At 51.8% G+C, this 12,135-nt stretch overlaps 2 protein-coding genes across 8 annotated transcripts in view; one reads left to right on the forward strand and one right to left on the reverse strand.

The window, feature by feature from the left end:
* Positions 1 to 5,648, forward strand: part of RTN4 (reticulon 4) — a 47,889-nt gene extending 42,241 nt beyond the window's left edge. For all 6 annotated transcript variants that reach the window (XM_061461667.1, XM_061461668.1, XM_061461670.1 and 3 more), the window contains 4 exons: positions 2,239 to 2,308; positions 2,932 to 2,978; positions 4,148 to 4,206; positions 4,585 to 5,648. In XM_061461667.1, the coding sequence (XP_061317651.1) occupies positions 2,239 to 2,308; positions 2,932 to 2,978; positions 4,148 to 4,206; positions 4,585 to 4,627 (219 nt within the window). In that variant the 3' untranslated portion in view covers positions 4,628 to 5,648. The remainder of the gene's footprint in view (positions 1 to 2,238; positions 2,309 to 2,931; positions 2,979 to 4,147; positions 4,207 to 4,584) is intronic.
* Positions 5,649 to 7,863: 2,215 nt separating this feature from the next.
* The window catches only part of EML6 (EMAP like 6), a 120,735-nt gene continuing 116,463 nt past the window's right edge, over positions 7,864 to 12,135 (reverse strand). For both annotated transcript variants that reach the window (XM_061461697.1, XM_061461696.1), the window contains 4 exons: positions 11,789 to 11,892; positions 10,511 to 10,664; positions 10,099 to 10,199; positions 7,864 to 8,248 (listed from right to left, as the gene is read on the reverse strand). In XM_061461697.1, the coding sequence (XP_061317681.1) occupies positions 8,224 to 8,248; positions 10,099 to 10,199; positions 10,511 to 10,664; positions 11,789 to 11,892 (384 nt within the window). In that variant the 3' untranslated portion in view covers positions 7,864 to 8,223. The remainder of the gene's footprint in view (positions 8,249 to 10,098; positions 10,200 to 10,510; positions 10,665 to 11,788; positions 11,893 to 12,135) is intronic.

The raw sequence follows: 12,135 nt of genomic DNA on the forward strand, positions 1-12,135 counted from the left end.
TGTGAACCCTTGCAGGGACGGTGACTGCAGCCCTGCCCTGGGCAGCCTGTTCCAATGCCTGAGCACCCTCTGGGGCAGGAATTGTTCCTCAGCTCCATCTAAACCTGCCCTGGTGCAGCTTGAGGCCGGTTCCTCTTGTCCCATCCCTTGTTCCTTGGGAGCAGAGCCCAGCCCCTCCTGGCTCCATCCTCCTGTCAGGCAGTTGTAGGGAGCCATCAGGTCCCCCCTGAGCCTCCTCTTCTCCACACTGTTAGGTGGCTGGCTGGCAGGATGTGTGTGCTTGAAGCTGGCACCTACACTTCACTGCATGCAAAGCCTGCAGGAAAAATCAGCCTGAATGACCACGGAGCTGGGGGTACTTTTGCTGCATTAGAAGTTAACTTCCCTCCCTTGGCTGGGCAGGAGGATGTGCTGCGTGTCCAGGCTTGCTGTGCAAGGAGAGCATTTGCTCTGTTGAAGTCCCTTGTGCAGAGGCTGGCAGGCAGTGCTCGCCCTGGCACTGCAGAGCAGAACTGGGCCAAGGTTTGAATGAATCATGAGGGAGGCTGGAGCAATGAGCTGTGTTTGGCTTGGTCACCCTGCCAGAGTCCTTCAGTCCATGGCAACACCAGCCTTGCCTGAGGGGTGACTGTACCGGGGGTGCCTGTGTCACACCGAGGAGGAACCCAGAGATAAGAAGTGCATGGCTCGCAGTTAATGCTCCTGAGGTTTGAATGGGATCAGCTACTTTGAACAAAGCTCTTGCAGTAACTTCAGTTTGCTACAGGGGTCCCACAGTTAAGCTTGTGTTGATTGTCATGCCCTTATCTTGCTGTTGGCACTTGGTTTTGTTTGGTTTGGATACTTTACATCTTACGATAAGCTAAAACTGGATGTTTGGATACGTAACTTCAGGGTGACTCAGCTGCAGGGCAGATCCTTACCCACTCCCACAAGCCTTCAGCATGCAGCTTTTTCTTCCCAGTCCTTCATACCCATCTTCTCCTCACTCTCATCTCCTGCTCACCAGAGTGCTTCACCTTCAGTCATTAGAATCATAGAATGGGTTGGGTTGGAAGGGACCTTAAAGCTCACCCAGTTCCAACCCCTACCACGGGCAGGGACACCTTCCACTGCCTGTTCAGTGTCTTGCACACGAACCAAGCCCATGTGCTCAGGAGATGAAAGGGCCGGGGTCTCTGCACAAGCAAAACGCGATGCCGTGCTTAGCCGGAGCCAGGCCCTGGTCCATGCTCTGTTTGTGGCAGCCAGCCCCTGGCTGCTGCTCAGCTCCTCGTGGGCCCTGCAACACTAGAAGAACCAGGCTGCTTTTCCTTGGGGAGGAACCCTGCACAGAAATAGCACCAGCTGCCTCCCCCCGTATAGGTCAGAGGTGTGCTGGGGACACGCTCCACCCGGCTGAGCGCGGGGCCCCAAAGCCCCCTTCTTTGTGCAGGGTGAGCAGAGGAGCTGTGTGAGTGCAGTCAGTGGGTGCTGGGGTAAGAACAGGGACTGGGTGTGAGCTGGGCTGGGGGTGAAGGAGCAGTTGCAGCAGCGAGGGGGTTTGGGTGGCTGTGAACAGAGCTTGCTTCTGAGCTTGCTTCCAGCTTGGAGCCAGCTTCCATTGCCTGGCGCTGTTGACTCCTCTCTGAAGTTGTGGCATCCAAAGCTCCTGGTTTTTAAAGGGAAAAGCCAATCAACGCAGCCTTGCCGTGTACCTCCAGAGAGGTTTTAGTCCCAGGGTGACAGAACCCTGCCTGCCCTGGTCAGTGCTCACTGAGAGCTCTGCTGAGCCAAAGTGTGACTGATCGTTGGTACCAAGCCTGGGTGCGCTCGGATCCTGCTGTGCTGCCACCCCAGCAGCTGAGCGGCTTCCTGGCTCTGTCACACAGCAGCCCTCAGACCTGTCACTTCCTTGTCTTGTGCCATCTCTCTGGAGGGTGGGAGGTAGGAGCTGTGTTTGCCCATTGCTGTTTAACGTGGGTTTGAAAGCACTGGATGATGCAGAGGGCATGGAGCAGCCACCAAGAGCTCACAGCTTGTGGTCACTGCAGACTGGGGCTGAATTCAGCCCATGACCCGGACCTCATATCCCGTTAGTGAGCCCTTCAGCCATCTAGTTGCTCCTCTCTCTTTACATGAGACATGCAAGGGTGAAGGGGTTTGGGGTGGTTCAGTTCTCTGTGTGTGGTTAAAGCTCTCAGCACTTGTAGTGGCAAGGCCTTGGGCTGACACATGCTGTTTCTCTTTCCTTTCCAGTTTGCAGTGTTGATGTGGGTGTTCACTTATGTTGGTGCCTTGTTTAATGGTCTGACATTGCTGATTCTGGGTAAGTGTTTGAAACCATGCTCAATACGGAATAACCAGGGGAAGCACTGAGGTCTGCTGGATACCAGGGGGCTGTTCCTGTGTTCTGGAGCACGTAGCGGGATGCGGTAGCTCCGTGTCCTTTCTCTGGGACGTTGATAACACTGGAACAGGTCATTTTGAACCGTGCTGTTCAAAAACCAGCAAGCTGAGCAATTCAGACTTGTATCATTTGAAAGCACCTTCTGTTGTGCTCACCCCTGTTGGGGTTAGCCTGGGGCTCTGGAGGAGGTACCGGCTGCCTCTGGCCATGTCCTACCCCAAGCAGTTTTGTTCCTTGTATCCCAGAGCAGAGCTTCAGGTGTTGGAACCCACCTGGCCCTGGCCGAAGCTGAGGCATCCCCTTTGAAGAACGTGTGTAACCCACAGTGACCAGCCTTAGGGTGCTGCAGTTGAGACCTGGAGACCAGCCCAGCCTCTGCTTCATGGGGTTACTGAAATTAGCAGCCAGCAGTTGCTGCATGTGGCTTGGTTATTTCTTGTACCTTTTGGGAGGCAGAGTCAAGGTGTGGAAGGCAGGGTTTGTGTTACCTGAGCACCCTCCCTTCTGTCAACACTTAACACCTCTGCTGTGCTCTCTTCCAGCTTTGATCTCGCTCTTCAGTGTTCCTGTTATTTATGAGAGACATCAGGTGAGTGTTTGATGTGAATCACAAAACTGGCTCCATGGAAGCAGCGCCACAAGCGAACGCACCCAGAGCTCACCTCAATCTGCTAAACTCTGAAAGCCTTTCAAAGGCCTTGAGCCAGGAGGCAGTGCCACGTTCCCTTTGGAGCCCAGGCTGTGTGCGGTTCCCCTCCTGCTCTCTTCAGTGGTAGCATGGGAAAGCTTCCCCAGGAAACAGTTAGGACAAAGGCCCGATTAACCTGGAGGCCTCCTCTGCCCTCATCCAGCTTGGGGCAGGACCAAAGCGGCAGCACAGTGCGCTAATCCTGATGGAAGCACGTTTCTGCAGGACCCTGTGGAGCTGACGGTCAGGGTTCACGAGGCCCTGTGGAATCTGTACCCCTGGCAGAAACGGGAGGTGGGAGACGCTTGGCTCAGTCCAGAGCTTCTCCTGCGGGGAGACAAATGTGAAGGGAAGAGACGAGAAGGAGCCGAAGGTGTTCGGTTGAGTTCAGCTCCAGGCGGGCTGGAGCAGGGGTGCCTGCCGCAGGTCACAGCGCAGGAGGGGGCAGCCAGCCCCGGCTTAGCAGTTCCTTCTCCTCTTTCACAAACAACGCTGCTCGGGGCAGGGGGGTGGGACCTGGGACGTGGGGAGGGAGCAGAAAGGCTCGGAGCAGATGGTGGAGCCTCATGGGCTCCTCTCCGAGCTCCGAGGAGGGAGCAGGGTGCTCTGCAGGGACAGGAGGAGGAGGGACGAGTTGTGTGGCTTAACCCGGGCTCTGCAATCCTCTTGAGGGGCTGAAGCTGCTCGCCGAGGGCATAAGCTGGTTACCAGGCCCCGGCCCCCCTAAGCCGCTTCCCTTCCCTGTGCTGCCCAGAGGCACCGAGGGCCCGGGCTGGTTGTGCACCCTCGTGTTGGCCTTGAGCTGAGGCGGGGAACCACAAGTGGCTGCTCCAGAAGCCAGAGGTGGGTTTATGTGGGCTCCTGCCCGCTGCTCCCTGCTGCTCCGGGGCAGACACTGCTGTGTGCTGTGGCTGAAGCCATGGGCGCTAACCTGGGACACATGGGTGAGCCCCTTCCTGCCTTCCTTACGTTACAGTCCGTCTCCTGTGTGAAGCATGTGTTGTGTGCTGGGATTCTGCAGCACAGTGAGTGTAAGAGCTGCTGGTAACATCAGTCATCTTCCGTTTCAGGCCCAAATTGACCATTATTTGGGACTCGTCAACAAGAATGTCAAAGATGCCATGGCTAAGTGAGTAAACTTGCACTTTATAAATAGCATTTATTGTTCTCGGTACCTGTGGCATTCCTGTATGTAACAAATGCATTATGTGCACTGGTCCTAGGAGGAAAAAGTCCTCTGTTTAAATTTGGAATGGTTACAAAATCAGCTCTGCTCTCGCTGAGTTAATCCTGTGTGACTTCTACCAGCAATCTGTGTCTTTCAACCCATCAGTGAAACCCGGGCCCTCAGCAGTTGCAGCTGAGGAGGGAATGGAGAATTGAGCGGTTGCATTGGGTTGTGTGTTGCTGTGATCATTCTCTTGCCATGCTGCTGCTTTACGGCTCTGTGTTTTACACCTCCTGCTTCTTGTTCATTACTCAAATGCTGTTCTGTTCCCTCTTGCAGGATCCAAGCAAAGATCCCTGGGTTGAAGCGCAAAACTGAGTAAAAAGCCTGAAGCAGCGTGCCGATAGGAAGTTCATCTTTTAAGGGGGAAAAAAAACTACTCATTTGGATTGACACGGGGAGGGTCAGGGAATAGCGAACCCCTTGACATTGCAGTGCAATTTCACAGATCTTTATTTTTTAGCAACGCAGTGTTTGAGGAAAACAAAAATAACTGTTTTGACTGCCATGTGTTTTCATCATCCTAAGTATCGTTAAGCTGCTATGTATGGATCTAACCTAATCATCTTCCTCTATCCTGTGTGCAGCAGCACTGGCTAACCCAAGAGTTGAAAGCTGTACATTTTGCTTCGTCAGCGGTAGTCCCTGCGGCGTTCCCGGCTGGGGCGGGTGGAGCGGAGGCACTGCAGTGTGTGCACGGTGTATGGTCTGTGTAGGTTGATGCCCATTTTCTAAACTGAGATGTTTTAGAAGAATTATACCATTTGAGCAAGTTTTGAAAGCAAATCTTGCCTTTTTGGTATGAGTATAGCTGTATTGTGATTTTACTGTTTTATCAATTGCCAATATATATATATATATATATATGTGTTTCACAAAGCTTAGATCTTTCAGCTGCTCCACAGTGCTTTGTACTTCAGAGAATTGACTGGTGGCTGGACTAGCTCTGCAGCACACAAGCTTGGACCCCAAACTGTCTGTGTAAACACTAGCATCTGGTTAAAACAAGCAGCGAGAGGGGGATGAAGGAAGGAACCTCCACATACACCTAAAGCAAGAGACAAGCATACACTTTGTGACACAAACGTACAGTAGTTGATTCTGATCTCTCAAACTCTCATAATCTGTGGACCGAGTATCTAATGCTGCAAATGTTGTTGGGAACCCTAAAACCTTGTTATGCAAGAAATAAGGGAGAATTCCTCCACTTGCAGGTTAAGCTGTATTGAACCAAGTCTGTGGAATGCATTGTGAAATGTAAAAAAAAAAACCACCCAACAAAAAGGCAAAAAAAAACCCCAACCAACCCAAACCCCAAGTATCAATAAAGCTTCTAGACAGAACCTGGTGGCATTTTGCTTTCTTGAGGCAAATTGAAACTCTTTGTGTTTATTTTGTTGAAGCTCATGGTGATTCAGTATCCGTTGTACATGGTGGTGGCCACAGTCTGTCAGACGTAGGCGGTGTGAGTCGATGGCTTCTCTCAGTACCTGTTCTTCCCATCCGTGCAGGGTGAAGCAGTTTGGTCAGTTCCAGAGCTCTCATTCCCCGTGGCTCCAGTGGGTGTGTGGTTCTTGTCACCCAGGCTCTTTGGCTGTGGCTCTGGTTGTTGCCGCCACTTAAGCGGTGTGAGTTGGGTGTTGAAAACAGTGAAAGGGGCATTTCAGACTCAGCCAAGTGAACGTGCCTGGTTTGCTTTAGAGACAGTTGATGCGTGATGCTGTAGTCTGCGTGGGGGAGGACATTGGCAAGCAAAAGTCCTAGGGATCTTTCCAGATCAATTTGTTGGATCCGATTTAAGAGCTGGACCCTGGAAACTTGTACCCAGATTTCTTTGGGACACGGATTTGTAAGTAATGGCATCCTGACCATTAGAAAATCAATCCATGTGCTAGGACTTGAGTTTACAGTATTGGACGTGGTGACTTCTGAACCTTTTGTATGTAAAGCCAGACCCTAGAAACACACAAATGTGTTTCCTGGCAGACGCTACTGCTTTAAGCTGCTTTTCACATCACCATTGATTAATTCGCTCTGGTTCTATCTGGGATACAATCCATGCAGAAGGAAGGCAGAGAAGGTGCTCGCTGACATCACCACCTGCCAGGATTACATCATCTCAGCAAGGAGGTGTGGCTAGAACAAGGACTGCGTAGGGCCGTGTTGTGTATCTGACAAACTGATCTTCTGTGTAGTGATACAAGGCATTAATTAATAAATTCAGTTGTAAAAAAGGTGATTCTTTGAGGTTGCTGAAGCACTTTTGTGTGGTACCTGGGCACTGATCCACTCCTTGCACCGGATATTGCACCCAACAGCCTCCTCTTTGTGCAGTGGGCTCAGAAATGGGTTGGCAGGAACTTCCCCCGGTTCAAAAGGGTTTGGTCCTGACCTGGGGCTAAAGCACCAACAAACATTTCTTTTCAAAGACCCAATGCAAGTCTCAAGGTTTTATTTTGGCCTTTATGTCTTTGATCAACAAACAGGCTTTTTACAAGAAAGGTAATTTTAAAACACATTATTCTAGGCCCGCAATCTCAGAAATCCTTTGCCATTGCCCACACTTCCCATTCCTTTCCAGCCACTTTCATGGGAAAAAGTTGAACTTTTTCTTTCTCCACTTCCCCTGTCCCTGGAGTTTTTGGTTTTGACAGAAGCACTGATGGGCTTTACCTGCCTTGTGTGAACCCCTGCTCGTGGGCTGCTCTGCTCTGCTCTCCTCTCCTGGATCCCACACCCTGTCCCACAGGAGAGGTGATGATGGGAACAGGAGTCCAAATGAGCACAGGGGGCTGCTTTTCCCAAGGACAGGTGAATGTTCTGGTAGGGGAGGGGGTTCTGTTCTGCTCATGAGCAGCAGTGCCAGGCGGTCCTTGGGATCCCTGCAGGAATTGCAGCAATGACTCAGAGGCTTCCACACCAGTGGATGGCCCCTGCCTGTGGAAGCAGTTATCTCTAGAGCACAGCTTCCCACAGACAGGGAGTGGATGAATGCGGGGAGCAGCTTCCTCACTGTTGGCATCTTTAACCAAGCCTCTCCCCCTCTACTCACCATTTAAGCTTCGCATTCCGGCTGTAGTCGCGCTACCATCGCACACGTTGTGAACAGCTTACCGAGGGGTGTAATGCCATCGGGGAATTGTCCTCGGAACAGCACAGAGCTGCCTCTGTGTCACAAACAGTTTGGAATTCACTTGTGAAGGTGTTGAAACCCAAAGCAGAGACCGGGGACAGTGGAAGTAAGTACACAGCTGGGAAAGGTGGTGATGATTAGCCCTCCTCTGTGTGAACGTTATAGCACCGTATGTTGAAAGCAAGGGGTGGGAGGCAAGGCTGTAGCCCATACTAATAGAAAACTATTCCAAGGCACTTCATGGATAGAAAAATTTGCCAAATATATATATTTAAAAAGAAGATGGACTTAAAAAATGATAACTTTGCTCCTTCGCTCGCTGACAGCTGAAGTGTGACCCCAGCTCACCCGTTCAAAGCCTGCGGCTTTACTCAGTGCCCCAAAGGTGAGTTTGAAGCAGGAGGTGAAAAACCCACCCCTTTTCTTGAACAAACCAAGCCATAGATTTTGGAATGATGCAAATTAAAGGGCCCAGCGTTTTCTCCGTGTGCTCCCTTCCCAGACAGGGTTTAGATAACACAGTATTAGGCAAAAGCAGCTTTGTGAGTGAACCGTTCATCACTCTGGCCTACCCGGGTTACAAAAGGATTCCCTTTCAGACGTCTCCTTCCTCCTCGGGGTTATCGGGCGAGGTGACATTCAGTAAATGCTGTGAGTAATCTGGAGGTGTCACGGGGCAGCCTCGGGTGGGGGTCACGGCAGCCGCAGGGCTCGAGGCATCGTGGCTGTCCAGGCTGGCCCAGTCACTGGGTGGTGGCAGTAACAGCAGCAAGGAGAGGCTCCGGTCAAAGGCAGCGCCACACAAAGACACTGCAGGGGAAGGAAGTGAGGGAGGGGTTAGCTTGCAGCACCAAGAGAGGCTGTGTTAAATACAGGCATTATGGATCCATAGTGGCTCCAACTGGGGGTTTACCAGCCAGCTGCCAGGTACAGCAACGTGGAGCCCGGAATGATGTGAATGTGCTTCCCTTTCTCAGGAGAGTTGCAGCACCACAACCACCATTAGGGTGCTGAGGCACTGGAATGGGTTGCCCAGGGAAGTTGTGAATGCTCCATCCCTGGTGGTGTTCAAGGCCAGGTTGGACAGAGCCTTAGATGCCATGGTTTAGTGTGAGGTGTCCCTGCCCATGGCAGGGGGGTTGGAACTGGATGATCCTAAGGTCCTTTCCAACCCTAACAATTGAGTCTATGAGTCTATAACCAGCTCCTGCCTGAGAACCTCACTGTTTGTTTTATGCTGTTCTTACCCTCCGAAACAAGAAATCCCCTCTATAACCACTGGCCAAAGCAGGGCAGCTGATGAGCTTTGCTGAGCTTATGTAACTTGTGTCCTGCAGGGTGAGGGCTGAGGTGAATGCAGCCTTTGTTCCCCTGCAGCTGCTTTGTGATGGGACGGAGCTTCCTGCTCCCACTGCGCAGCCCCTTTCTCAAAGGAAAACACTTCCTTCTCCTCCCTAACCCCCAAAGTAGTGGAAAATTGTATGGGGGGTGAGGGGGGTCCTTCATTACCAGCGTCACTGCAGGAGTGACAGTGGATGCTTTAATGTGGGAGAGCTCCTGCAGTGAGGGTTAAATTGACTGCAGTGTCAGACCCGTGTCTGCTGCAGGCTTCCTGCTGGGGAGCCTGGTGTGGGCAAATGTCCATCAGCATTTAGGGCTCTGCTTCTGGAAAGCAGCAAAGCCAATCCTGCAGTCCCCGGCTGCTGTTCTCCTGCTGAGGAAGCAGTTATGAATACCTGCTGCTTGACCGCAGCTCTCTGGTACTTGCTCCTGTCGGGATTTGTGCCTTTTCGTTTCCTACCTGCTTGGTTTGAGGGAGAAAAAGCACTTTTCTTCAAAACCCAGCTCTTTTGCTAGCTCTGCTTCGTGCTGTTCGCACGTCTCTCGTGGGCTGTGTTTAACCACGTTTGGTTTTCATTCATCACCTCTGTGCTCCCTGTTTTGCTCGGCAGTTGTGTCCTCTGAGCAGTACTGGGAGCTCAAATGAAACGTGGGGAGTGAGAGTGGAGGGGAACCCGGCTGCAGTCACACGTGTGTCTGTGTCTGTATCTCTGTGTGTGCATTTACTGGCCCTTTCTTTGAAGGAGAAAGAAAAGCCCACCTCAGAGCTCGGGCACCTTTTGCACCTCCTGCTCTTTGAAATGCCTTTCTAAATCTGTCCATCCCTGTGTTTGGCCGGAATTCCTGTCCTACCCTTTGCTGGGCAGGAGCTATTCAGTTATTTTTGTGTGACTGACACCCCCACCAGCTGTCTTTAAGTGGTCTCAATGTTCTTCAGGCACACGTGTGGGTCCTGTGCCAGCAGCCGGGGCTCCTTTTGCTACCTCTTGGTGCCTGAAGCCTCGGAGCTGGGTGCTGGCCAGGTCTGCTGTGCCTCTGCCCATGGGGAGGAGGCAAACCAAGGAGCTACAAGCAGATGCTGCTCAACACAGGAACCCAAATGCGGGATGCTTTAGGCAGTAGCGGTCACCTTGTGAGTGGTGCCAAGGAGGCAGGGTTTGGGTGCAATGAGCATGAAATGCATCGATCCCAGGGTCGGAGAACCAAGCTAAAGCTGCCACCCAGGGGCAGGCTGTGGATGGGCCAAGAGGGGTGTTCAGTGCCCTGCCGGGGGCTTGGTGCTGAAGGGAGCACGCAGCACCTTGGGTCACGTCCCTCACCTGCAGTCGTCTCCTCCCGTACTGATCACGTACTTGTCGTCGTGGGAAAAGCGGATGTTGGTGACGTGAGCGGAGTGCCCGAAATACCGCTTGTGCTTGGCCTGTGGGGAAGGACACGTGCAGGTTGGCAGCAGGGTGACGGAGCTGCCTCGTGGAGCCAAACCCCAGCAGCTCCAGTGTTCTGAGCCCACAGTAACCCCAGCTCGCTGCTCCCTCCTGTGTGCTCCTCCCTCCCTGCCTGCTGGAGGATGGCTGCTCCATCACCTGCAAGCTGCTCACCTGGGGACCCCCAGCTCCCAGTGCTCCTGCAGCCGTTCCTGCTTGGAGCTGCCCCGCTGGACCCCGCATTTGGAGGCCTTAAAACCACAGAGCAAGGTCAGGCTGTTCAGACTAGAGTGAACTATCCACTTACAAACTTTTCTGTGCATGGGAAATCAAACAGTTTCACCAGCCCGAAGTCGTCTCCTGTGACTATGTTTAGGCCAGCATGGGTCACACATGCACAGTTGACATCTGCTTTATCTGCGTTTCGTGGCCAAATTCCAATGACTTCGTCTCCAAGAATGCTGTTCCAAAAACAAGTTAAGAAAAGAGCATTAGACCTAAGGCTCACTCGCTGCTGCTCTGTTCCACAGCGTGGGGAGGCAACACAGCCCAGGGATAAATAACTGCTGCCTTTTAGAACAGTCTTTTCCTTCAAAATCATGGCACCGAATGCGATCTCATCACAGAGACCATCGCTGGAATACATCTTTGTGTGACTCACAACATCACCTCTAAATCTAACCCCTCTCTGTCCATAAATCCTGAGGTTTACCTCCTGTGGACCTCTCTCATCATTTTATACAAGCAGCTACAGTCCCCTCCTTTCCTCAAGGACACACAGGGACCCCCCCAAGGGGATTTTTGGCAGCAGTGTTCTCTTAGCTGTAAGTTACTGAATGAGGGATGCTTGTTTGGGTGTGGAACACTTCCTAAGATACCTGTTCTTCCCTTAGATTAAGCTCCTTTATAATCATTCCTATTTACCTGCACATTTACTGTCAGATGTGTCTGCCCCACTCCCACAATCTGTCAGGAGTCCTTAGAAACAAGGTATTTGGGGCAGATCCTTATGCTTGGTAGCAGAGCAGTGGGAGGAAGAGGATTCTCACTTAACCTTCTCCTCAAACCACCTCTGTTACCACCCGCTCAGATCTCAGATCTGCCTTTGGCCTCTTCCACTTTGCACATGATTACAGTTTTGTAATCCTGTTGGGAGGGGTCCCTATAAACCTATGGCAGTGAATGTATTTTAATGATACCCCCAGCTCCTTCCTTCATAGGCAGCTCCTGTTTCCCTGCTTCCCATGCTGCTTGTGTTTGTTGATGTGGGATAAGGTAGCACCTACACCAGTGTGCCAGTGAAAGCAAAGCGTGAAGTGGTGCTGAGCCCCACGAGGGCAACAAGCCCCTGTGGGTGTCTGACAGCCCTCAGCACGACTGCAGTCATAGTTACTACAGACACCAAGCAGCTATAAAGGTGTGTAGAGAGGTGAGTGTGGAAGACAGAGCTCTGAGGGAGTGTCTGTGTGCTCTGGCAAGTGAGCCAAACCCTGGGGACATTTCAAGCCTTTGGTTTACACAACCTGACCTTCATTCTGCATTAGAGCTGCCCCAACCAGGCAGAACACTGCTCTTAGTGCTTTACCTTGTCCATGTGGCCCATGTGATCTTCTCTATTAAAGCAGGATCTGTTATCTGCTTCCCCAGCGGCACCTCGTGCACTTGGCGCTTATAGGCACCCGTTGATACCTGAGAGCAGGCAAGGAAAAAGCTGATGACTTTGCCATAAAGACATCATTGTCTACATTTGTATCATTTCCAGCAGTAATAGTCTCAACAGGTGAAATATCCTTTTCCCTAATTAGCTACAATTCATTATGTGCAGCATGAAGTAATAACTGTACGGGATGACAACTGAACGAGGTGCTCATACACACGCTGCACAGCTGGTAGATTTCCTTTCAGATATGTACTCTCTGGTTTATCTCAACC

The sequence above is a fragment of the Pezoporus flaviventris genome, unplaced genomic scaffold (genome assembly GCF_033815535.1).
Source record: "Pezoporus flaviventris isolate CSIRO_AGI_PZ_B2104156 unplaced genomic scaffold, CSIRO_AGI_Pfla_v1 ptg000031l, whole genome shotgun sequence".
In the NCBI taxonomy this organism is placed as follows: Eukaryota; Metazoa; Chordata; class Aves; order Psittaciformes; family Psittacidae; genus Pezoporus; species Pezoporus flaviventris.